General features: G+C 38.2%; 1 protein-coding gene across 1 annotated transcript in view; it reads left to right on the forward strand.

Annotated features, from left to right (window-relative positions):
• KCNK2 (potassium two pore domain channel subfamily K member 2) overlaps positions 1 to 25,761 on the forward strand; it is a 128,218-nt gene that overhangs the window by 96,817 nt on the left and 5,640 nt on the right. Inside the window, exons 4-6 of the mRNA XM_075147930.1 lie at positions 1,474 to 1,634; positions 4,682 to 4,868; positions 13,470 to 13,609. Coding sequence (XP_075004031.1) covers positions 1,474 to 1,634; positions 4,682 to 4,868; positions 13,470 to 13,609 — 488 coding nt within the window. The remainder of the gene's footprint in view (positions 1 to 1,473; positions 1,635 to 4,681; positions 4,869 to 13,469; positions 13,610 to 25,761) is intronic.

Below are 25,761 nucleotides of genomic sequence, written 5' to 3' on the forward strand. Positions count from 1 at the left end.
AGGAAAAAGTAGTTTTGACACAGCTTTGGTGTAGCTGACCTACAGGAGAGCAGAAGCGAAAGTTAAGATAATAGGTTTCACAAAGAAAATGTATATTTATGTTGAGACAACATGCTCAAAATAGTTAACTAAAAATTCTGATAAATAGGTAAGCTATTCATTAAACGTGCTTTGCATTGTGGAAGCTTACAGTCATTGTGCATAAATACTAAGCTATTTTAAAAAGAAAACTGACATTGCAAGTTCTCAATAGAGCTGATAAAGTTTGTCTATCAGCTTTTTTACATGAAAATTGGATTTTCATTGAAGGGTTTTTGTGTATATGAAAAGGATCTCTTTTTAAATATTTAATTAAGACACTGGGAAATAAGTTTCTCAATTACTTGCTAAAATGTTTTGCTTTTTATTTACAAGTTATTTTTTCCTACAACAAGGTAACTTTTTTAAAAGGCTTTTGTTTAATTTCTCTGTGGAAAATAAGACTTGTTCTGACAAAAGGCCTTTTCACCCTGCCCTCCCTCCGGCAAAATAAGTCTTTTTCCTTCAAAGTGTACATTGTGCTGAAAAGTGAAACAATGTCAAAAATGATGGGGTGTTACTGCAACTGCCCCACTGCTCCCTCAAAACATTGAGTGATCTTTTGGAGGAAAAAAACTTGAATTAAAACTGAGGACTGATGCTCATGAAACTTGTCCATAGGGTTCTGCCGACCTTGGGCAAATTATTAAAATACCAATCCTGGGAGATGCATCTGAGGCATTTCACAGATGCTGGGGCCTGTGCTCTTTGTATTCCAGTTTCTCCAGTTTTAAGTGGACCAGCAGCAATCGAACTATCACAGGCATATCAAGGTGCTCTTTTACACAAGCCAGTGAAGACTGAATGATTTCCGCTTTCAAATGGAAAGAGCCATGAACTGTAAAGTGTTTCCCTAAACTTTGTTTGTAACACTGAAAGAACCAAAGTGTTTAATAATAAAGACTAAGCAGTCCCGTTTATTCTAGAAATGCCTGTTTTGCTCATCCAAGTGGCTTTTTTTCAGGCTGCTTCGCTTTGAAACACAGCACATCTGAAGGAAAATTGTATCTTGTTTACAAGTACTGCAGCCTGCCAATTACAAATCCAGTAATAGACATTTCCAGGTAGCAGAGGCTAAGGCATATCTTAACCAATTGGTATTAAATACATATAGTAGATGAGAAAAGCTGACATTTATTTAAATAATAATAATAAAAAAATTTTTAGTGGGAGTTTTTCTTCTCCACAGTATATATACAATATTAAAAAAAAATGGTGACTTGTGCAGCAGTTTAAGTTTAGCTCAAAGAGGATTATATGATCTACACTTTCATTTCATTTTTCACAATGTTTGCTATGTCATAACCTAGTAGGACCTGTTTGCAAACTGTCCTTTTAAAATGTGTAATGTAATACGTGTAACTTCTTAAACATCTCAAGTTGTTTGTAATTTAGGCTTTGGAAACATCTCCCCACGCACACAAGGTGGAAAGATATTCTGTATCATCTATGCCTTATTGGGAATTCCTCTGTTTGGTTTTCTATTGGCTGGTGTTGGAGATCAACTAGGGACGATTTTTGGAAAAGGAATTGCCAAAGTAGAAGATACCTTTGTTGTGAGTATGCTGACTGCCTCGTTTGTTCTTCATGCTGCTCGTTGTTCTGAAGTTAACAAGTGAAATGAAAAGTCTGAAAAACAGGGTATAGCTCATCATTGAAACCAGATGTCTAGCAAAAGGTAGGAAGAACTTTGCAAAGTCTGAATATGTTACCAATATTGTTAATTGAGAATTGGATGAAGCCAAACATTTTCTACAATAATTATGGTTGGGAAGAGGAACAAGATCCAAAACATTTTATTTTTGCTTTGCTCTTATACTCCTAAGCTTGCTGTGATGGTTACTTTTAAAGGTTGTCATCTAGATTGTGGTAGGAAATCACTGACTTAGAGAGATGGAAGAGTGGAGCTGTAGGGGTAATGTGGGTAAATTATTGCTGCTGCTTTGAGTTGATTCACAGAAGGCCTTTGGTGTCTGAGCTAAAATCGCAAGTCTTAAAATCTCTACTCAGATGCCCTCATACCAGAGGAAATGCTTACAATCTGTAGGCATCTACATTTCCAGATTTACGGGACTGTAGGTGGCTAAAGCTTTGGGCATTCACAGAAGCAGGGCAGCCTAAATGGTACAGAGCCTGTTGGTGCTTCCCTGACATTGGACTCCTCTTTGTGGTCTCCTCACTAGGCTGTAGGATGTTCTACCACTTAAGGTATTTTCAGCCTCTTCTGCTGAACTGCTTAGCACAGCCTAGAGGTTCATGCCCTTCATGTTCTTTGGCTACCGATCTTTAATTATTCATGCAAAGTGGCACAGCTTCAGTAGAGGAAGAGACCTGTCAAACAGACTAGAAGCTTGTGCAGATATTGATAAAGTTCAGTTATAGCCAGTCCTTAACGACCAAATGCTTTGAATTCTAGCAGAGGAACTTAATTTACTTAAGTTAGTCTCTGTTTCACACAGAGAAAATTTTATTAAGGTTGTATTTTACTAGTGTAGTTATTAAAAATGTATTTACTGAGATTTTTGAAGCATAGAATAAATGACATAATGAAACTTAATAAAATTAATTATTTAAGTGTTTTACTAAACTTTAATAAAAGCTTGAAACCTTTTTAAGAAAAGGCAGGTATTTTTAACTTTGAAACATTAGTTCAAGTCCAGACAAGTTACTGGTGAATAACATCCATTTCTATTGAGATTTAACTAAAAAAGGCAAGAACATTCCATAGGAACACTTTGTTTTTATTCTTTCTGGTTTTTATCACTGAATTTTATTTTTTGCTTAAAAGTACAAAAGATTTGAGACCAATTTGTTTGTCTCAGCCTGTTGCTCATAGGGATAATGGTTTTCTTTTTGTGTAATGGGCGTATCCCTACAACAAAAATGCCCCAACATAAAAAGCAGCATCTTGCCCGCTTTTCTCAATCTCTGAATGAAAACACTGATCCATGTGTTGCAGTCTGGAACACTCCCTTGTTCTGTTGATTAGTTCTCCAAAAGAAGAACTGGGAGATGCTGATGGGTCAGGGCAGGGAATTTCATGTTGCCATAACCGAAACTACTACTGTGGTTTGGGTTACAAAAGCTGGACTTTGGTCATGCTGACTGTAAAACATAGTTTCCATTGGCACTAAACTTAAATAAAGAAAACATGTATCGTGAACAGTCTGATTTCATTTTTGGTCTCCTTTTGTGAAAGTTTTCAGTTTTGTGCAATCCTTTGCTTGCTTTAAGGTGAACCAACATGCTTTGGATGGATGGAAAACCGTACTGAGAGGAAAATTGTCAAACTGGCAGGGCATGTCAAATGGGACTTTGCAGTGGTCTGTTCTAGCTTTGGTACTGTTAAATTTCATTAATAGTTCACACAACAGATAAAGGACTTTGTTCATTAAATCTACAAATTATCTCAAGATGGGGAGAACTAAAAGTTGGAGGACAGAATTAGAATTCAAAATGATCCTGAAAATTTTGAGAAGCAGTCTGAATGTACAGGATTCAATTCAAGGACAAATTCGAAGTACTCTTTGAAGGAATAATAAAATATGCAATTACATGTCAGGAAATAGTTGTCTAGGTGCAATTTTGTAGAAAAGTTCTGAGGATGCCAGGGGCTCATAAGATGACATGGGTTAGTGTCATACTGCTGTGAAAAAGCATACATCATAGTTAGAAGTATAAATAGGAGTGTAAATAAATAAATAGATAAAGTGTAAGAAAGGATCCTTCCATTCTATTTTGTCATATTTTTTTATATCTAGTTTTGAATACAACACCTAATGAAACGTGAATCAGTTGGTTGGAGCCAAGGGATAGCAACGAGAATGGACGGGTGAAGAAAGACTGAAAGAAATGAATTTATTTGGTCTAAAGAATATATGACTGAAAGAAAACACCTGTAAAGTTTGCTGGAAAGAGCAAAGTAGCAATTTCTTTGTTTGCCTCCTATACGACCATAAATAATAGACTTAAACTCCAGGAGATGAGATGCAAGTTAAGCATTAGGAAAACTTTCTGATGACAAGAACAGTTAAGCATGATCACATATTGCCTGGCCAGTAATGTACCTGCAGTGGCTTAGTTGGGTTGTTTTTGTCTTGGGGCAGGTTTGGAAGAGGTGGTGTCTCCCTTCTGGATCTATTTTCTGTGGTTCTGTTTAGCCAGTTGCTTGATTAGAGAGAACTGTATGGTTAAAATTCACCTTTTTTATGCAGTTATTTGTGGATGCACAAAAGTAGAGATGTCACAGGTGCAAGCACTACTTGAAGCTCACTCAAATATCTAGTCCCCACTGAAAACTTTAGCATGATCAGTTGCTAATATTAATGAATGCTACACATGCCACTCACCCAGATCACAAACCTGGCTGCAATGAAGAGTCCAGCCCTGCTCCGCATTTCCTGCTAGCAAGCGTTTCCTAGGGTAGTTATGTTTGCTTTGAAAACCCTCTCAAAATAAAACCCTGCTTTGATTTTCCTGTTTGAGAATTATAATGCACTGTCCTCTTGAGCAACGTAGTGCTCATGGTGGGTGATAGGTGCTTATGTACAGTGGCACAGTTTTATTAACGATGGGTTTCCTCTCTTTTCCCTTCCCTTTCCAGAAATGGAATGTGAGTCAGACAAAGATTCGCATAATTTCAACAATAATATTCATACTGTTTGGCTGCGTGCTGTTTGTTGCTCTTCCTGCAGTTATATTCAAGCACATAGAAGGCTGGAACACACTAGATGCAATTTACTTTGTGGTTATCACTTTAACTACCATTGGATTTGGTGACTATGTTGCAGGTAAGATTTTCTCATGACTCTTTATCTTATAATATTTTGCACAGTCATATACGTTCTAGATTTTTGTATTATTTTGGGAGAGACACGTCTGTTGTGGTGCCTCTCTACCCTTTATCATTCTTGTGTCAGTGCACATGAGGGGGCCTGCCCTCATCTTGGATCATGTGGCAGGCTAGAGACAGGAGGTGGGACAGTGAAATGCATGACGCCTGTCTCTGCATACTCCATTTTTTCTTCTGTACTGTTAAAAGATGCTTTACTTAATTTTTAGGTAGATTTTTTTTTCTTACAGATTGAGTGAAGTGCAAGAATTAATACAGTATTTTAGTTGGCTGAATATATTTTTTTCAGCTGGAGTCGCTTAAAATGTCTCACCCTGTGAAGTTATATGACATAGTTTTTGTGTGCATCTCTTACTTTCAAAGTGTTGTTCCAGAGCTCTGTTTCTGCCATTGAGATGCCTCTACTGCTGTTGGATCCTCTTCTGTCCTTTCTTTTGTTTGCTACGTGTGCATTTGTCCATACGTGTTTTGTAATGAAAGGAGAAGGTTTAGCACAACCCATAGATAACGTGTCCAACTTTTATGGTTCTGTTAGCCCAGATTGGATTGATTGCAAATAACTTTGACAAACTGAGCTAAAAAAAGCTTGGGCCAGTTCTCTGTGTCAACTTCTTTCTTGAAAAGATGTTAAAAGTGTTAGACCGCTTCTCAGAATAGGATTGAGTAAGTATATGTTGTCTGTGTTGAGGAAGTGTGTTGTCCAAGTCAGTTGAGGCGAGCATTAGAAATTCAGAGCTTTGTGCTCTGAATCCGAGACTTGCTTGCTTCAGCCTGATCTCATGCTTCTCCTGATGCAGCACCATCATCTCTCTCTTTCATGAGATGCCCCTCTCCCACCCCTGAACTCTGTGCAAGGCAGAGGTAGCTGAGAAAGATAGCCGAGAAGGACAGCAGTGCCTGGCTGCTGCCAGTGAGCTACCCTGCTGGAGGGAGGTGTTTCTAGTAGACATCTACATGGTGTGGGCTCCTCTGTGGGCTCCTCCCGTGTCCCATCTGTACCCACGGCTGTTGCAGGAGTCCAAGTGCACCAAGGTGAGGGTCTCAGGTTGGGTAGCTCCTCCCAGAGATTTGCAGGCCTGCCTGAAGTTTGCCTTGATGGCGGGAATGTGAGTGGTCTTGTTGCTGACAAAAGTTTTTCAGGTTGGTGAAGTCCCACAGAGACCTCTGAAGCATCTGAGCTGTTTGGCATATTCATAAACGATCTGGGTAACATGGGGGGAAATTTAATTAGTGTTGAAGATACTAAGTTATGCAAGCTGTTTAAAAAACGAAGGCCACGTGAGAAGTTGCCAAAGATTCTTATAAATTATGGAACTGGGCTGTAAAATGGCAAATTAAATTTATTTGGACTTTTACATAGTTTTTTGTGATTTTTCCGTATTTCTTTTGAATGTGTCTCGCTGATTTCTCTCTTTCCCTTTTCCTTTCCCATATTGTTTTTCTTATTTTCATTTTTGTCTTCAGGAATTTGTGATTCTGGTCAGATTCTAACTAGAATAAAAAATTTATGCTGTTTCCATGCCAAGAGTCTGGGTGTTTTAGACTTTCGTTCCTGAGGGCTATGTCTATGTCACGGAATAAAAATAATAGTGTATAAATGCCTGGTTATATTTACTGTAAAGCATTATGTGAAATGGCCCACTTGGCTCTAACTAGAACACTGAGTACATTCATCATTACTCTCATTATAAATTTCCACGGATTTGTCTATTTGTAGACCACTTGATATCATAATTTGTTCCTACATCATGTCTGTCTTTTAATTTTACCAGGAAATGCTTTCTCTTTCTACAGAATGGCCTTGAATTACATTGTTCTATAGCTTATGGCCTTTTATGGTTCACTTAATATTTTTTTTATTTTAAAGTTCCACTGTAAATGCGTGATGTCAAAATGTCATGAATGTTTTCTATTTTCTTTTAGAGTAACATGCACAAGACTTGTATTTGTACTATAATATGTTATTGACTTAAAGTTTCAGTGTGTGGGAATTGGATTTGTACGTGCAGAGATGATGCTCAAGAGAACAGGGTTAGATGACTAGATCTCCATCATAACTGGGAGGTTAACATTGCCACTGGACTGTATTTTGACAGAGATGAAGTTGACAATATTATCATCTTTGTGTGGACTAACATACTCAGTTTATGGCAGATGATTTGAAGGATTTTTTCAAAAAGGTCCGTTCGTTTTCTTGTCATTCCAGTACATAATTGTCTAGTTAAATACAAATTCCGAAAAATAGCTAAGGTATTCATTGACTGTGCTTTGCATTGTGGAAGCTTACAATCATTGGTGTGCATAAGTACTAAGCTATTTGAAGAAAACTGACATCGCAAGTTCTCAATAGAGCTGATAAAATTTGTCTTAAGGGCTAGGCTTCCTTATTGATTTTGAGGAAGTATGCAGAATTTTTTGCACGCTAACAAATTAGTAAGTTGTCTTTATGATTTTTTAGTTTGCTTGTTTTTCTTTTAGGTAAGTCATAACTACCATGCAGACACTAAGGGCCATTGATATTTTTGTGGTAGGCTTCATCTAGAACACTTTCTCCTTGAAGTTTAGGAAAGCTGAGTGCCATAAACAGAGGCAAAACAAGCATGTAGAGTTAAGGCATGTAATGCTGTATAAGGCTGTGGGAGAGGTTGTCATGATAGAATATGGGTGTTGCGTCTGAAATTGTGGCTTTAGAGCATGGCGTTCTTGGTTCTGGTTTGTCACGGTGAGGCATGCAGCAGGCAGAATGACGCTTCAGTCCACTTAGTGCCTAGATGGCAATGCATTTGGAAAAAAACTCACACTGGCATTAACTTATTCCTTTTTCTGTTTTTTTTCCTGACCAGAAAGGCATGTTTCTTAAATAATACTTAAAGTGAAAATTACCTTCTTCCACTCAGAATTATAGTCAGATCTAAAGCAGAGCGGTGGGCAGTGATACTCCAATTTGCAATTATAGTGGAGTGAACTCTTTTAGCAATAAAAATAAAATTGGCAATTCTTGTAGCATATTGGAGGTCTATGGGATATTTCATGATTATGTGTCAGTTTTGGCTCATAAAGTTCCCTCAAAAATCCAGAATTCCTAAATATTTGAAAACTTCCAAATATTCTGGTAATTTTTTTCTGGGAAGGAAAAAACCTAAGTTTGCAAGCCCTACATACAAATGTCACGGTTGTGATAACATGTGTATTGGGGTTAAAAGAAACATTTCTTAAAATATCTGTCATTTTTCACTAACATGGAACTTGCTGCTTTCTGGCTCCACTGCAGATAAGAGCTGAAGAGAAGCCCTGAAGAACTTTTAGGAGGTAAAGGAGAGAGTGTTTCTGAATAGCTGTACCAAAAGTGAACCAACAGAAGAACTTGGGATTCAGTAACGTAACGGTGTTAAAGGCTGTAGTGCAGGTTGTCATATTAGAAATTCTTGTATTCTCCTCCAGAATTTTTCTACAAGTTTATTCTCATTTGAACTGGAGACCAAGTACTGTGTTCCCAGAAACTAGAATGCCCCTTTTGTACTCAGAATCTAGGTTGCTATTTGGAGCCTATGGAAATTGTAGCTTCAGTTTCCACCAGCAAGAGAACCCTTAAGGCAAACGTAAAAGACTGATCACTCAAGGTGCATGCAAGGAGGGAAAAGATGAAGAGCCCTTGTAGTGCATGTTCAAGAAAATATATGAACAATATTCCAAAAAACAAACTTAATGGTTTTCTGTCTTATGAAATGGTTTGATTTTTCTAATTTTTGGAGGAGTTGAACTTTTTTATTTTTGTAGAGAAATAAGTAATTTTTTGTAACTGAAGAAAGTTTATTGTTGTGGCTTTTCACAAAAAAAAGGAAGTAAAACTGTAAGAAACATGTATGTAAGAAATATAAGACAGCCTGCACTGTCTTATGAAAATCAGGACATAGTCAAACATCCCTTTTCTTGTTTTCAAGAGAAACCATTGACTTTAATATGACAGAAGAAAATCCAGCCAATATTATGAATATTCTGTGAAAGAGAAAAAGAGATCTTTTCATGTCAAATGTGTAATTTTTTAGTATAATGAAAGATATTATTGGGTACTAATGTTAGCACTGAGGTATGTGTATATATATGTATAACAAGACAATATATTGTTCGTATGTACAGTTAAATTCTTTAACTGCAGTGCAGATTGGAAGGTATCGTCAAATATTTCTAAGGGAGTTAATCTAACAGGTTTCAAGTCTAAATTAGATGAGATGTCCAAAACTTGACTGAATTAAGTAGAGGTCAGACATATAAGTAGTACATCAGTAGTCTGTTTCACAGCAGGGCATAATGGTGGTATAAGGTTACACTGCCATCAGTCCAATTCAGCAGATCACAGAATTTTGCAAGTCTCACCTTAAAAATGTATTCTAACTCTTTTGTTTTGTTTGGTTGTTTTTTTTCCTTTTGTATTTTTTTTTCCTTGTTTGAGCTCTGATTTTTAGCTTATTGCTTCTTTACTGTTTCGGTCTGTAATTGAATTTGGTGTATTGCCACTGTAATACAGATATCTGGGTCTGCACTGTATTGCTTGGCCTGAGACCCAGTTTGTAGAGTACTGAGATGTTTTAGTCTCATTTAATGTCACCGAACTGGAACGCTTCACCTGGTGGTCACAGCAGCCCAGCTGATCCGCTCTCACTATGTAATATTACTTACCTGGCAGAAAGACCTCGACAGAAAGAAATCGCTGTCCTGCCGAGCAAGAGGCGTGTGTCAAGCATCCCGTAAGAGAGCTGTGTGCTCTCCCGCAGGCTTTGTGTCTTTTTTTGGCGTTTGGAAGCGCTCTTTGCCACCTCAGGACTTCACGTCCATAATAGGGGCTGTCTGGTGTGAACCATGCAGCCTGCTTTAAGCTTAAGTCAGCGCGCCGTGTCTCGCTCGATTTCTATATAGGAGAGCATGTAAGGAGTATTTTATCTGTGCTTTGTATTCTGAAGTAGCTCTCCATTTTCCACTGAGTGGCATCAAGTAGCTCCTATGGTCTACTTACATTCTCTCTCGCAGACAGTGCAGTGTTATCTTGTCCCAAGCATGCTGCTTTCCCATGTCTCCTCACGGGAGCTAGCCTTTCTCTGTCCCTTTTTGCAGTCCTCAGAAGTAATTCCTTTCAAGCTGCAGGGCTGAACTTCTGTATTTCTTTGGAGTAGGACAAATGACGTTTCTGGATTAAGCCTGTTGGCCAGGTTTGTCACAACGGGGATGATGGACAGCTACTCGTTATTCTGCAATTAAAACTGTGTTTGGATTTAATCACATTTCCATACCCAGAATAATTTGTACTGCTGATAAAAAATAATAAAGACATTTCCTGTTTTGAAAGGCCAGCTTTTGAATAACCCAGAAATTTGTGCTGGTATGGGATTAAAATACTCACTGCCAATAGCGCTTTCTATTCTCTGCTTCTACTTTTGAAGCAAAAATGCAAACAAAACAGACAACTTGACAGAAATAATTGCATGTTTCTATTTTAAGTCAGTTAGCTGTAGAAAGAATGGGGAAAAGAGTGGCAACAATAAAGAAAATTATTTACTTAAAATGTACTTGGTTTACGTAAATAAATAAATAAAAGGCATATATTTGAAAGCCTGATCCTTTACCTGAGAACCAGAATCTGTCCTAATGCACCTTTGAAATCTTCTCTAATGCCATCCTTCACTAAAACACAGAGCTTTTCGCTTCAGTAAGGAATATGTGTTTGGGCCATAAAACAACCTGTGCCTTCCAAAGTGCTGAAAATCGCAAATAATGTAGAAGTTGTTTGGCAGATGTAAGAATGGTGGCAGCAGCAATACAATAGCCTGTGATGAAGACAGATGGAAAAACTCTTTGATTTCTCATAGATTTCAAGGAGCTTTGGACAAAACGTCTCTGCAATAAACTGTGGCTGCTCTTGGTAAAAGATCATGTCTGTGAGACTTCTAGTTAAAGAGTAAGCGCACTCTAGTTGGGAGATATATTCCTTCTTTATTGTGGCTGTAACATATTTCAGGTAGAGGTCAAACAAAGTTGGAAAAAAGTTTTGTCCCTTGGCCCACAAAATTGCTTTTGCCAAACAAACAACAAAATTCAGCTTCTGCCTTCTCAGCATTTTGCTTCCTAAAGGGCTATATAAAATAATCTGCTTTGCAAAAGAAAGATTTGCTTAAAAAAGCATTTTAAGTAAAATTATGCTATGAAAAATCCATGTGAATGCATCATGTTGATATAGCATTTTACAATGTTACCAGTAAAATTATTAGATGAATTATCTTATATACTTCAGTACAAATATATTTACCTATATCTACTCATACCCAAATACATTCATACCCATTTATGTGAATTGTAAATCAGTAGTTAATTAATTCCATTTACTTTGAATTCAGTACAGTTGACTTTTGATCATGTTTTCCTACCAGCGAAATCCTATTTAATGACATTCCTGGGTAACTGCATTATAGCACTCTGTTTAGCACAGGAGACAATAGTTATCTTGGGACAAACATCCTTAGGTATGTCTGTCTCTCCCTGGTATTCCATTAAATTGAGACCTCACCTGAGGCGTCCTTGAAATTCAGAAACTCAAAAGCTAATAAAGATTGTAGCTCTTAAGCCTTTTCCTAGAGGGTTGTTGACTCCCTTTCTAACTTTAGGAAAGCTGAACTCCTTTGGGCATGGCTAGCTGGAGCCATCTCCTGGCCAGACAGTAAAGAAAACTCTTGGTTGAATATGAATGTGTCCTAACTCCTGCCCTGGTAATTAACTTTGCTGTAAACAAATTAAGTATGAACTGCGAAGGAAATGCTCCCTGCAGACTGGCAGAGTAGGTTCCAGCTTTAGTTTATAAACTTAACACACCAAAAATTGGAAATCAGCTGAGTGGATGCTTTATATGATACTTTCTTGTGCATTGTATGAACAGCTGGAGAAGAAGGTGAACCACTGAGTGTGGTTCATTACTAGCTGCTGATAGAGCAAAGGCATGGTGGTAATCAGCCATTTTTTGAATGACAACAAATTTTGGGCAAATCATCCCTAAAATCCTGTTTTACTGGATTGACTTGAGCTGGATGATGTTAACAAATCGCTTAATTTCTGATATTTTGTTTGTCTTGGGCTGTGACAAACTCAACCCTTTGGTTGGCTGTTTTCTGTTCTAGACAGAGCCCTGTCTTCTATCTCACTTGTGACTGTGCAGGTGTCGGAGTATATCCATTTTTGCAATGTGGATTCATCTCTTGGATAGTTGAGTAAACCACAAAAACTCAACAGACTTAATTGATGAAAAGGCTTATTGACATGAGAATAACAAATTTTCTGTCTGAGGGCTTCCATGCAAAGATAACCATCAGTAAAATTCTTTGTTATTTGCATGTAATCTCTGTGGTGATTAGGTAATAACAGCTAGGAAAAACCATTACTCTTCATGAGAGTTAATCTTGTTACTGTAACAAGGTGCTTGATCTTCTGGGGCCAATTTTGCTTTGACTGTTTCAGTACAGGATGCAGATACATAAAGCAACATATTCTGTACCTGTATAGACTACTTTAATGTGCCTGAAAAGGTTTTACTGTAGAGTCTCTTCAATTGTGGGCAGATATGCACATCAAACTTCTACTTGCAGCAACCCAAACTAAAAGCCTGATTTTATTTGTCATAACACAGCTGAATTGCACGTTTAAGGCTTCTGTTTTATTGTACTGCAAGATGTGAAATGTGAGTTATCTTGTGTTGTCAAGAACTCTGGATGAACATAACTTTTTTGTGTGGAAATAAGGCATCTGTTCTCTGTAGCTGTATTGTACCTGAAAGCTCCATTACAGACGTCTCTGAAATTTATCCTTTTTTACTTTAACACTGGAAGGAAGGAAGTGACTGGTGCTTACGGCAGTGGGATTCCAAAAAGCTGCCTTCAGCTGACATCTATTTTATCCCCCTTTTTTTGAGTATGATCAGTTCAGCTCAAGTCCCTGGACCCTGGTTTCCTTGTCTGCAAAATGGAGATGATAATGTTTGCCTACCCAACAGGGACACTTGTTAATGCAGGTGCTATTCTTCTTACTAGGGCTAAAGGATTCATGTAAGTATTGAGATGTGTTTCAAAGTCCTTGCAAAATCAGATTTCTCAGGGTATGAACACATTAAGTATTCCAGAGCAATACTAAAAATTTGGTACAGCATTGATATTTGGAGCAGGTGCGAAGTCCTTTCATTCAAGCTGTCCTCAATGACTTCTACCTTAAGAATGATGTATCAGAAGTTGAATCAGTTTGTCTGTGTTCATTTTTTAATTATTGTGAATGATTAGCAATCATTGTCTGAAATTTCCATACTCCAAACTGCATTTTCAAGAGTGGATGAATTTAGATCGTTGTTTATTCAAATTCAACAAAACGTTTTGCTATGAATTTTTGTATGGATAAGAAAATAGAAGAAGTTGTAACTGGGTCTTTTTTTTTAGGAAAATAATTAATTTAAAAACAGTTTTCCACCTATAGCTATTAAGTCTGCTTTAATTTTAACTGTATTGTTTTTCAGGGGGATCAGATATTGAGTACCTAGATTTTTATAAGCCAGTGGTGTGGTTCTGGATCCTTGTTGGGCTTGCTTACTTTGCAGCTGTCCTCAGCATGATTGGAGACTGGCTAAGAGTCATATCAAAAAAGACAAAGGAAGAGGTAAGAACATTTTGAAAGGGGAAGAAATACTACTTTGTAAAAAACTTTGATTAGAAGTCAGGTGAGCTTATAGCTGCTTTTGCTCTTAGGGCATAGGTCAAACCTGTTTATGTATGAAGTATATGCTGCAGCTCAAACTGCAGCAAACTTTGTTAGCAGTCTAATCAAACATACAGTGATTTTTTACATGGCTGCATATAAAATTAGATTAAGTGTATTATTAAATTAAGTGTATATGCACAATTGCACCTGACTTACATGAAAAAATTCTCTAAAAGGATTATTCTAGACAGGAGAATGTAGTTCTTAATTTTTGAGGCAAAAATCATTCTGCTTTGATTGTTTCTTATGGGATGCTAATATGTAAAAAAAAAATGCTAGATCACTAAATGGTTATATTCAAGATACATTTGATCATTTTACAGTGGTAAGAGAATAAATGTTTCATATCATGCAAGGTATTAGAATGAATTACTTAAATATGCCTAGGTGTATTTTACCATAATATCTTCAGTGGCATGTCTAGTTATTTGTAGCCAGGTGCATTGCTTTCAGTTCAAATATATTTTTACTTGTAAATGTGTATTTATCACTCCAATGATGCTACAATATTTTACTTTAAATTTTGTCATTTAAGAAAATATCCTGGTTTTGAAAATGTGAGAGGATAAATAAAATTTCCTTCGATTGCAGCTAGCACAGTTCAGGTTTTACTAGAAGTTTGAGAGACAAATTAATTTTGTTTTAAGCAACATATTATTTCCCTCTAATTTAACTTCAGTTCCTCTGCACGCATCATTCATTTGTGTTACTCAAATATAAAAACTCTTAATTTCTTTTTGATGGAATGAATGTTGGTTACTGTGCAGTGCCCTACTACTTACATTGTTTTAAATTGTTTTCCCAGCTGTAGGGCACGGCGTCAATGCCTAGATGTAATCCTGGCAATCCTTGAGTTCCCAAAGACCTCGCTGTAAAGGGTAGCTTACACCTATATACCTTCACTCATTACAGACCCTCAGGGTCCCTGCCGCTTTCTGACCAGAGGGCAGCGGTGATGGTGACAGCAGGCAGGAGGATGTGAGCTGGGTGCTTGGGCAGGATTAAGCCCACTTAATCCTGTGCCACGTGGGGCGGGCAGCCCATTTTTGTTGCCCTTGCTATACTCATAGCTCTTTATAGTTAGAGACGGCATTGTGGCAGGTCTGTTGTAAGTACACTTCTACCAGGCATTTGATAAACACTTAGCTCTGAAGCAGAGGACAATATTTATTTGATCAGTTTCCTTTAAGGAGTATCATCTTTTGCCCCTATGCTGTAAATTTGAAAAGATATTTATAACTTTCCTTACACAACGAGCTTTACTAGTGTCCTTCACAGCTACGGAGCAGCAGGTATCACACAAGCGTTCCCATTTGCAAGTTTAACCATTTGCAGGATCACCGTTTTGTTTTCTGGAAAAGCGCTGAGGGTGTCTTTAACACCCAAGCTGCATGATTTACACTGGCTGCAGGGAAACCAACAGATCACTTCAAATGCCATTAACCTGTATGGTTTTTCTTCATTATTTGGAACTTCAGAATTAGATCGGTCTAGGCCCTTTTTCCCTCTGCGCTAGAAAGAAGTAAGAGCTGGGCAAGCACATGTGGTGCTTCCCCGGTGCTCTCTCCTAGTGTCTAACTGTTCTCAACTTGGGGCATTTCCTAAACTGCATTTAGTTTCCCTGGGTTACTTATTTCTGGATTCTTGAAAAAATGTGATATGACTGAGGCACTATGAATTGGGACCACACAAAAATACCTTGTTCAGGCTCGGTTTTGCTCCATTTCCTCAGACACTGATGACACAGTTTAGTTCTTCACACTACGTCCTAGAATTAATCTGGTCTTTAATCTCACTCTTCTCATACTCTTCTCTTTTATCCAGACAGTAAGATCTCTGCATAAGACACTATCTTGACTATATAATTGTACATAGCACACTGAGGGTTTAATCTTGTTTAGAGTGTCTCATTATCCATATTATTATAATGATGATAATATATTAGGAATGTTTGAATTTTATACTACCTTGTTTTTATTTATACTGAAGCTATTACAATATGGACTAATTTTGGAAAACATTTAAAGAAACATGAATTGAACAAACTCATGGATTCCTTTAACGCATTAAATACATTCCTACTTTTATCAAGTAAAACTCATTTGCCAGGTTATGCAGCACAGTGCTATGCTAAACTTTCTTTTCTCAGGCACCAGGAATGCATGCCCTATTTCATCTTTCCATCCCTTCTCACCTTTGTAGCCTAAACAAGCATATTCATTTTGTCTAGAAAGGAAAACCTCATTCTTCATATATGTCCAAATTCTCTTGGCTGCTGCAGGTATTCAGGATTTTGCTGTATAAAAGTGTCTCATGTGTGTTAGGTTAGCTTAAAGACAGACATAACATAATTGGTACCATTTGTTCAATTAATCATATCTCTGATGTTCAGAAATCTCCCCCCCACTTCTTAACCCACTGCTCAGGCATGTCTGAGAATTCATAAGAGAAAGAAAATGTTTTAGCTGTTTAAAAATGCTACAGTTTTAAAAATGATGGAGACCAGTTTGAGAACTAAATTATGGCATATCACAAGTTGTGTGCTAGTTAGAAAATAAGAAAAATTATTTCTGTATTCTATCCTAATGATACTTTGTAGGAAGAAAGTTATATAAAGATATTGCATTTTTTTATAAGATTTGGCTGTGCTTGAACAGAAGCGCTGTACAAATATTCACTTTACAGGTAGCATTTTATGATAAAAACTGCTGCTCTTAGCTCATCCTTACTATCTGCCTAGGAAAATTTGAGTGAAGAAGCTGAGGGAGTTTAGTGGAAATGTAGTCATCAAATCTCCTCTATGCCAGCAGAAGCCAGAGGAGACTGAATTTCTTGTATCGTCTGTTTCTTCAGTTAAACCTAAATTTACGATGGTCTGTTCCAGCTTCTATGGATGCAGATTATAGTGGAAGAGCCTATCTGGAGTTCAAATAGTAGAAATGAGTGCAATGGAAAAATCCTAGTTCTAACTATGTTTTTTAACTGTCTTTTAAGGAAACATTCTGTCAGTCCTTGGGGAAATAGCTCACTATACCTAAAGGTAGCCTTTGAAGTTAGAAACAATGTTATATACTGAAATCTACTGCAAGACAGAGGCTATGATAAAATCTATAGGACCATAATTAATGCACTCTGAAAACTAAGTTTAATACATTTCCTAGGAAATATAAGACACTGAAAATCTTCCTTCACAAAACTTAACCACTGTGCGTATCAACACCTACAAGTAAACAAGATTTTGTGTAGGATTTGTATCATACCTTTCATGAAAAAAATAGTAGTGGTCTACCATGTTTTAGATACAGGAGGGAGCAGATCATTCAATAGTGATCAGCTGTGTTGGTTTCAGTGGTCTAAGACTGAGGGCTGATAGCAGCCAAGTCTAGTGAATTGTACCAGAGACCAGGATGAAGACAGAGGTTGCAAGTGTTGAAAAGCCCCTCTCTTTGCTTCCCCTCAACAACCAAAACTATGTATTAGCTGAGGTATTTGATATCTCTTTTGATAGGCAGCTGTAATAATCTCCTTTTTGCCTTTTCCTGTAGTCTAAAGTAAAAAAATAGTTTATCATAGCATATTTAGGGTGTATATTGTGAAAGGAAACCTCCATATTCCAGGAAGTGGGTATGCTGATAATGAGTACCACCTAATATCTATAGTCCTGTTCACATTTTTCTTAATGCAGTTGCATTGGTTTTAAAAGCAGTTTACATAAGACTGCGGTAATAATGCATTTCACTGTTTCAACAAAATAAAACATCTATTTTTTTCACGATGCCACCAGGAAAGTTTGCCATATGCAAGAGGAACTGAGACAAAAAAACCTGATCAGATGTGCACTGATCCACAATAATGCTGTATTTTGTTATTAAAATACAGATAACCAGAATGTCTGTAAGTTGCTCGGGTGGCTTTTGTCTCCTGAAATACTCTTGAGAGTTTTGAATGCATCAAATGGGGAGGGAAGTGAAAGACAAGTAGAGACAGAAGTGGGAGTTTTAGGACAGATCTGCTGCTGGAAGCTGTTCATACAGTAAGATAGATGAAGTGTCAGAAAGTCACTGGAACATGCTGTGTGCTGTAATCTTAAGTAGGCGATCTGTCTCTGAAGTTCAGCTTCAGCTGTACTAGCTTGCCTTAAACTCCCTCCTCTTCATTATTCTCTATACTCTGATTACTCAGAGCACTTCTAAAGTCTTCTGATTTTAGTTTCTTTGAAAGGTAAAATTTCAGTAGGATTTTTTTCCTTGTCATATTTTTCTTTCACTTCAGTATGCAGTAGCTTCTGAATTTCAGCGTTTCCAGCAAAAATGCCTACTCAGCCAAGAATCTTAGTTATTTGGGCTATAAATTTCAAATTCCTGTTTTTAAAATTAAGTGCTTATGTCCCTTGGCCTCATGATATTCTTTGTTAAGCTCTAGTCCAGACTCAATTCAAGTCAATGAAGATGGGATTCATCTCCAGTGTAGATATCAATATCTGACGTAGTCATCTACATTGCCTTTTGTCGTGGTTTAACCCCAGCCGGCAACTAAGCCCCACGCAGCCGCTCGCTTACTCCCCCCTGGTGGGATGGGGGAGAGAATTGGAAGGGTAAAAGTGAGAAAACTCGTGGGTTGAGATAAAGACAGTTTAATAGGTAAAGCAAAAGCCGCGCACGCAAGCAAAGCAAAACACGGAATTCATTCACTCCTTCCCATGGGCAGGCAGGTGTTCAGCCATCTCCAGGAAAGCAGGGCTCCATCACGCGTAACGGTTACTTGGGAAGACAAACGCCATCACTCCGAATGTCCCCCCTTCCTCCTTCTTCCCCCAGCTTTATGTGCTGAGCATGATGTCATATGGTATGGTCCATTTGGTCAGCTGGGATCAGCTGTCCCAGTTGTGTCCCCTCCCAGCTTCTTGTGCACCTTCAGCCTGCTCGCTGGTGGGATGGGGTGAGAGACAGAAAAGGCCTTGACTCTGTGTAAGCACTGCTCAGCAGTAACGAAAACATCCCTGTGTTATCAACATTATTCTCATCCTAAATCCAAAACACAGCACTATACCAGCTACTAGAAAGAAAATTAACTCTATGCCAGCTGAAACCAGGACACCTTTATAGGTGGAAGTGGAAGGAAATGGAATTATTTGAATTTTTTAAGGCATCTACCATATGAGACGAATTGCATCCTGGAAGAGCCCGATCTCTTCACTGTATATCAACAGTCCAAACGACTGACTCATGTTAAACATCGGCTCAGTTTGGACAAGTGATTTTTCATGCTGGGTGTCTTTCTTTTGAATTGAACAATATGGATCCAGCTTTAAATACTAAGCCTAAAATTTCATGAGAAATAGCACATTCACTTCTTGTGAAAATTCAAGAGACAGTTGTTATCTTTGATATTTATAAACAAATTAAAAAATTTGACTCATCTGAATCATCATTCAACTTAATCTTCTTGTGGCAGAGCTGTCACTCATGTCCATCAAAACAGAATTAGGCTTGTCATGTTGATGCCATGGAGATTATCACACTCCCTATAATATTTGTTGTCTTTTCATTTTACTAGCTTCAGGCTAAAGGTGCTCACCCAGCATAAGGGTCCCAGCCTAAAGAGAACTTGAACCCATCTCTCATATCCTCCAAGGAGGGACCCTAAATGTAGCCTGTGTGCATCAAAAGATGAAAAAATGAGTGGACTCAAATGAGAAACAGTTTTGCAAGGTTTTAGTGAGTTGAACTGGCATACAAGGCAAACAGACCTCAGAGGCTGTTCAGTGAGGGCGTGCGACCAAGGAGGAGGAAGGAGAAGTTCCTTCAGTGGCGGTGAGCTCTTAACATGGCTCTCGTTGTTTTAAGAAACAAAATTGGTTCCCTTAGAAATGAAGGTGATAAGAATAACTCTTCAGCCTGGCTTTTTACAAAAGTGTGAGCCAATTGCTGATCCATTGTGCATTATTTTAAGTGAGACGGATCAGCTTCTGTTGAGGAAAACAACTGTTTGGGCTTTCCCTTTTCTTACAAAAAAAAATAAAAACCCAATTGCAGTAGTTTTAAGAATTGTATATCCACAAGTGCAATCAGTAGGTCAGACTTGATGGAAGTCTGTTCCTAGAAAGCACTGAATCAGAAATATTTGTTGGAGATAGTCATGGTGGGGAAGCAATTGCATGTGAAGTCCTTCTGCAAGGCAGTGATTAATAGGGGTGACACAATTCTAGGATGCGCAAGCAGGGGAGCATTGAATTCCTGTAGGAAAGTGGTGTTACTGCTGCAGATGTTATTAAAAGGTATATTACCATAAAACAGTCCCTAGATCTGTGGTCTAAACTTCAGAAAGAACATAGAGCGCTACAAAAAAGGCAAAAGGGCCATCTAAAGAGAAGTCTGCCTAGCATTAAGAGTTTTTTCCAGTCCCTCCAAGATGTACAGAAAAGTGTATTTGAGAAAGAATAGCCACATTCAAAAAGGTGATTGTTTCTAATGATTTCTATGAGATGGGGAAAAATATAAAATCTTTCTACAGAAAATACAGCCATAGGTCTCTGGTCAAATATGACTAGTCACAGGACAACAAAAAAAACACCCCAAAAATGAAATATGGGGGTATAATCCTTCCATAACGTCTCTGAGTCTTGGAGATGTATAAAGAGTGGTATTGGTGTAAGGAGAAGGTAGTAATGGCTGACCTGGTTTTGAATGCAATTTGATCTCTTCCCTTCTCAAGAGATTATAAGTCATCCTGGTGGTGTTCTCGGTCCTGCCCTAGCAACAGTCCGTAATACTGAGTTCCTGTATCGATCACACTTTCATGAGTACACTGTAGTACTATGTGCAATAATGAATACAAAAGAACATGTTGTTCTGAAAGTCCCAGGAAAACTAATCTGCTGATGGTTTTTGACACTTTTTTGAGATGTCATTCCTCATAGCTTTGGACATGTGATGCCTGCATAACTTCAGATTCAACACACACACAAACATCTACACTGTTATCATTTTGGTGTGGTTTATATTTATATCGTTTGTGTTTATATCAGACCTCTTAGCTGGGCATATTAAAGCCCTTTAGAGATGGCTGTTTTGTTATTGCATATTAAGCACCAGGTGCCGAAGCGATGCTGGCGTGGTGCTGATTACAAGAGATGTGCTGCCTAAATGCACTTCCACGAGCAGCACGGCGTGCTGTGCCTGCCGAGGGCAGGGGGGGCACTGCCGGCGCCGCGCCCGCCGGCCCCTATGCCTGGCCCTGCTCTCCCACGCTGCTCCCCCGGGCCGCACCGTCCCGAGGTTCAAGGGGAGATGGAAATGCCTCCAGCGCGGGCTGTGTGCAACCAGGTAGTGATGGCGAGAGCTATTGAATTTGCAAAAATAAAACTGGAGCAAGTGACTTATACTTCATAGTAAGAGAAGTTGATTAAAGAGAGCGCAGATATAGCAGTGGCATTTCTTGGAGTTAATTACCTGTGAAGATTCCCTGAATGTACATTATCATGGCTTACATTAGGAAATCTTGATTTTTGGAGACAAGATGTAATTGATCCTTTAGGTTACTGTGACAAATATATCTGTGATTTAACTCTATTGACAGAGTGATATTTAATCTGGAACCTGTTCAGCTCTTCGTGATTAACATTCCTGGAAACTTTACTTTTTTAAGCTAATCTCAGTGCTTGGATATTGTTAGGAAGAGACGCTAAAACACGTTAGTAACACTGCGTGTGTATGCATTTGATCGCTGTCTTGTGGACGAGTCCCCAGACAAAGCCAGTTCAGCAGAATACCCTTGCATTTTCAAGACATTGTGTTGACAGTGAGGAAGCTGCTTTGCAGTCATGGATAAAAAGGACTGAAGAAACTATGGAATACTTTCCTTTACAAGGGGTGAATGCAGTTGTAATACTACTGTTGAACGACTAAAGTGGAGCCTTAATATTTCACACAAATATCACTCCAGATACTGACATTAGAAAGTTAAGAATTAGTTTTTACTGGGACTTGACCATGTAGTTACTCAGTACCAAGTCAAAATTAAAAGTCCTTTTTTTGTGTTTTCTTTAGCATCTCTTTATAAGCTAAAAACATCCAATGAGTTTATGAAACAGTCGTCTCTTTCCTGTGGGAGAAAGTTGAGACACTCTTTCAACTGCCTGTGGTTTGGGTTTCATTATGCTTCTAGTATAATTCTTAAAAGGTTTGCTATTTCTGGCTGCAGCAAAGTCAGTGGCTGTATAGTGCAGACAGAGAATACATGCTGTTCTCCTGAATCACCTTAGGCTCAGCTGGTAGAACTTTATCTAAACCTAAATAGCTTCTTGTGGTTAATATGGGTGGATGTTGTTCACCTTCATCAGGTTGAAAGAGGGGTTGGGTGGCTGTCTGAGGTAGATGAAACAACTAAATAGAACAGCTGATTTTGATAGGAAAATGTCAGCATCTTTTTTTATCTTTGGAAGTTATTAATAAAGCAGAACATTAGGGACTGACATAATCAGGCCAGTAACTTGTGTACAGTATTGAGACACACACACATGTGGCTCTGTGCAAAGAGATGTCTGAGGGGCAATATTCAATAATAGTTCTGAGGAGGTACCTAACATAGGAGTGTTCATATTTCTGGAAAAAAAGAGGTAAAAAAGAAATGTGGTGACTGTTAGTATATCTGGTTCTGCTTTTGTAGACATGATTTTTTTTTTTGTAGGCTACCTGTTTTTATTTTGTTGAATCAGACCATGATAGAGCAAAAGGGCCATTTCTGCATCTGCCATCTGTCACATCTCCACAAAACATATTCCCACAGCTGCCACCATAGATGTTCCTCCACAAAAAAAAAATATCAAAATTCATGGGCTCTCTGCATTCCCATTGGAGAATGTGGTTTATTTCATCCAAGGCATCAGATGCGCTCATGGAAGTTATGTGGGTGAAACCAAACAATCATTGCTCAATGAACTCTCAAACATTACTTATTACAGGACTGAATAGTCCAGTTTCCAGTGGGAGAGCATTGTTCCCAAAACATTTCTAACCACCATGGCTATAAAAATACAACTGTCTATGTAATTTAAATGTTACTCCAGAAGATGGCAATTTCACAAAATAGAACCTTTTCCCCTCTAATATTTGCCTGAAAAACAGAGGGACATGTATACCAGTCAGCGGAACAAGAAAAGAGATCACTTACTGCTTTATTTGTGCCATTCACTTTGAAATTAAAGTCTGGTAAGACCAGGTGTAGAAGGGTTCTCAGCTACAGAGCTGAGGTCCTGACAGAATGAAGGAATAGAAGATAATGGTTAAACACCTGGGAAAGCTCAGCATAGGTATCTCATTAGTGCCTGTGGTATTTCTATGTTGCATTTTGTTACTGTTTTCCTTTATCTTTAGAGACAAGTAAAGCACAGTCTTCTCTAAATATCTGTCCACAGATTACAGCACAATGGGGTTTGGGTACTTACTAATAATGCTATAATTACAGAAATACTAAAACCCAGACAATTGGGATGGGAATTTATTTAGTTGGACTATCAGTGAGATTCCCTTAATATACAGAAAATACACAGGCTTCAATAAAAATGTCTGTGAAACTTGTCTTTTTCTATTCTGCACTCCAGTCTTCTCTAGCCTATAGACAACTGATGTAGTGAACATAAATTTGGGGACAGCAGTAGCTCAGGTGAGAAGTGGTGTATGCTTGCCCAGAACTGCAGGAAAGTGAGATGGCAGATAGACAAACCCTCCTACCCACGCAGGGAATCAACCCACCCAGCAGCTGCATTGTTAAACCCATCAACCCTCTCTGTACCTACATTTTTTTAATTTCATTTTTCAAGTGGGACTTTGAGAACAATTTCTGCAAATGCTGGATGAGCTTCTTGAAAGCTAAGACAAAATGTTACATACTCTACTCTGCTGCCTGGATAATGTGACATGTACATGCTCTTTTTAGTGTTGTCTCTGAGTAGCATATTATGGAGAGGTTAATTAGATGTGTTATTTTTAAGTAACAGAAAAAGTACATTGGAGAGGAAAAATGAAGCTGTGAAATTTTGGAGAATGCATTAGGGATAAATGTTAGAAATTATATACTGAGGAACATCTAGGGCATTAAGAATATCTGCAAGGAAGGCCACCTTTCCGCCCCGCTCCCCCTCAGTCAGATATCTCCAGCTCATCTGCTTGCTCTTTAGTTCATTTTTTTGGCTTGACATGGTACTGACATGGCCATTGTAAAATGTATGAGCCCTGTATGCCAAAGGAACAACATAAAGTACAGCTATGAAAGAAAAAGCTACGCACATTATTTAGAAATAGATATTTTAATTTTCTTGCATAGCATATATGATGTTAATTTTTTCTTTTTTTGGTACTTAGTGGTTTAGCTCCTCCCAGGTATATCATAACTTTCATGTCATATATCTGAGTTCCATCCAAGCAGGCTACCTTTCTTCCCACTCTGTAAGTAGATCAACTGGTTATACTGTAATGTTGGGATTTTTCAAGAATCTCCCTGACAGAGAGGAGCAAAGGTGAAGTTGAGTTAGACATGTGTGTATTCATTTTGGTCAATTTAAGGATGTCCTTAATTATGCTGGTGTTTTTTTTCTGTTAGACCACTGATGTGGCTTAATTCAAAGTAGAGATTACTCATGTAAAGGTTACGGCTACATGGCTTGTGCTGTCCAGACCACATTTAATAGGATGAGTGGTCTTCCTGCATGGTGGGCAGTTTTGTTTGTATAATTATTTGGATATCTGTTGTGAGCGGAGTGTCCAGAAAGATCCCCAAACTCCTGACAAATATAAGGAATTAGAGTAAATGTACTGAAGAATGAACAGGTGCTTCAGTATCTTAAAATGTTTTGTTTTTCTTTTAGCAAGTAGCATTCCCTTGGACATACTTACATTCTGGGTTATGCTGCTGGCCTCTATCCAAGCACGGAGCTCAGCTAGACAGTGAGAAAGCTAAAATATGGTGGCGATGAAAATGAATACAGAGTTTTGGTCTCACCAGTGATATTGGCTGAGAGCCAGTTTTAGGTCATTATAATTTAGATGGGTTTTGGCAGGAATAGGTGAAGGAACAGTTGCTTAACGTCCATGTTTTTTCCTAGTTCTGTCAAATTCCCTATGTCTGTCTTTAAATGATATTGGTGATAATGTATATGCGCAGCCTGGAAACTGTTTGGTCATTCAGGAAGTTCATGCAGTATTTTTTTGATGTAGAGTTAAAAACAAACAGACAAACCCCCAAAAGATCAAAAGTGACTTTAACAGGAATGAGTAGACATGCTTCAAAATTGTTTAGAGGCTATATCGTTGTTGTGTAGAGTAAATGTGACATTTCCACCACAGGTAGACAGAGACACCTTAACACAGACATTTAGAGATGCTACTAGAGATGACCCGTGGTATTTGAGACATCCCCATGGGGCTGTCGGATATGATGCAGAATGTATGGGATATCCAGGCCCATCTGCACTGGTAGCTGGAGGCCAGGCAGCCTGTGCTGGGCAAGGAATTGGCTGTTTATTTGATAGGAAAATATCTAGTTTCTCGTGGTGAAGTGAGCTGTGTGGAATATTTGGTTGTGTTACCATTAACCATATTTCTTGAGAATTCATCATTGAGACTGGACTCGCAAGGCAGTAGGGTATTTCTTCATAAATACCTAACAAAGTTACTAGCTGTAGGTGTTCAAAGTACAATGTTAATAGGTTAAAGTTGATATTCCTTGTGAAATATGTCTAACACTTTGCAGTCTAATTTGGATTTTGATGTGGAGGAAGTCAATCCTGGAGCTGGGCTAGGGACTGTGTCCCCATTACTGGTGGCATCTCTATTCCCCAAAGGTTAGGAGTGAACAGCATCACCAGATTAGTGCTGCTTATTGCACGGCTGAGTCAGGTGCTATCACTGTGACATGTTTTTCCTATTACTTTTGAAATATTTTGTGTCATCCAGCCTTATGTAAAATACTTAGTTGTCAATAATTTCTGTGACTAAGAGGCCTCGTCCTCGTGTCACATTGCCCCCAACTATGACAACTGCAGAGTCTACAGA

The sequence above is a fragment of the Calonectris borealis genome, chromosome 3, assembly GCF_964195595.1.
Source record: "Calonectris borealis chromosome 3, bCalBor7.hap1.2, whole genome shotgun sequence".
Lineage (NCBI taxonomy): Eukaryota > Metazoa > Chordata > Aves > Procellariiformes > Procellariidae > Calonectris > Calonectris borealis.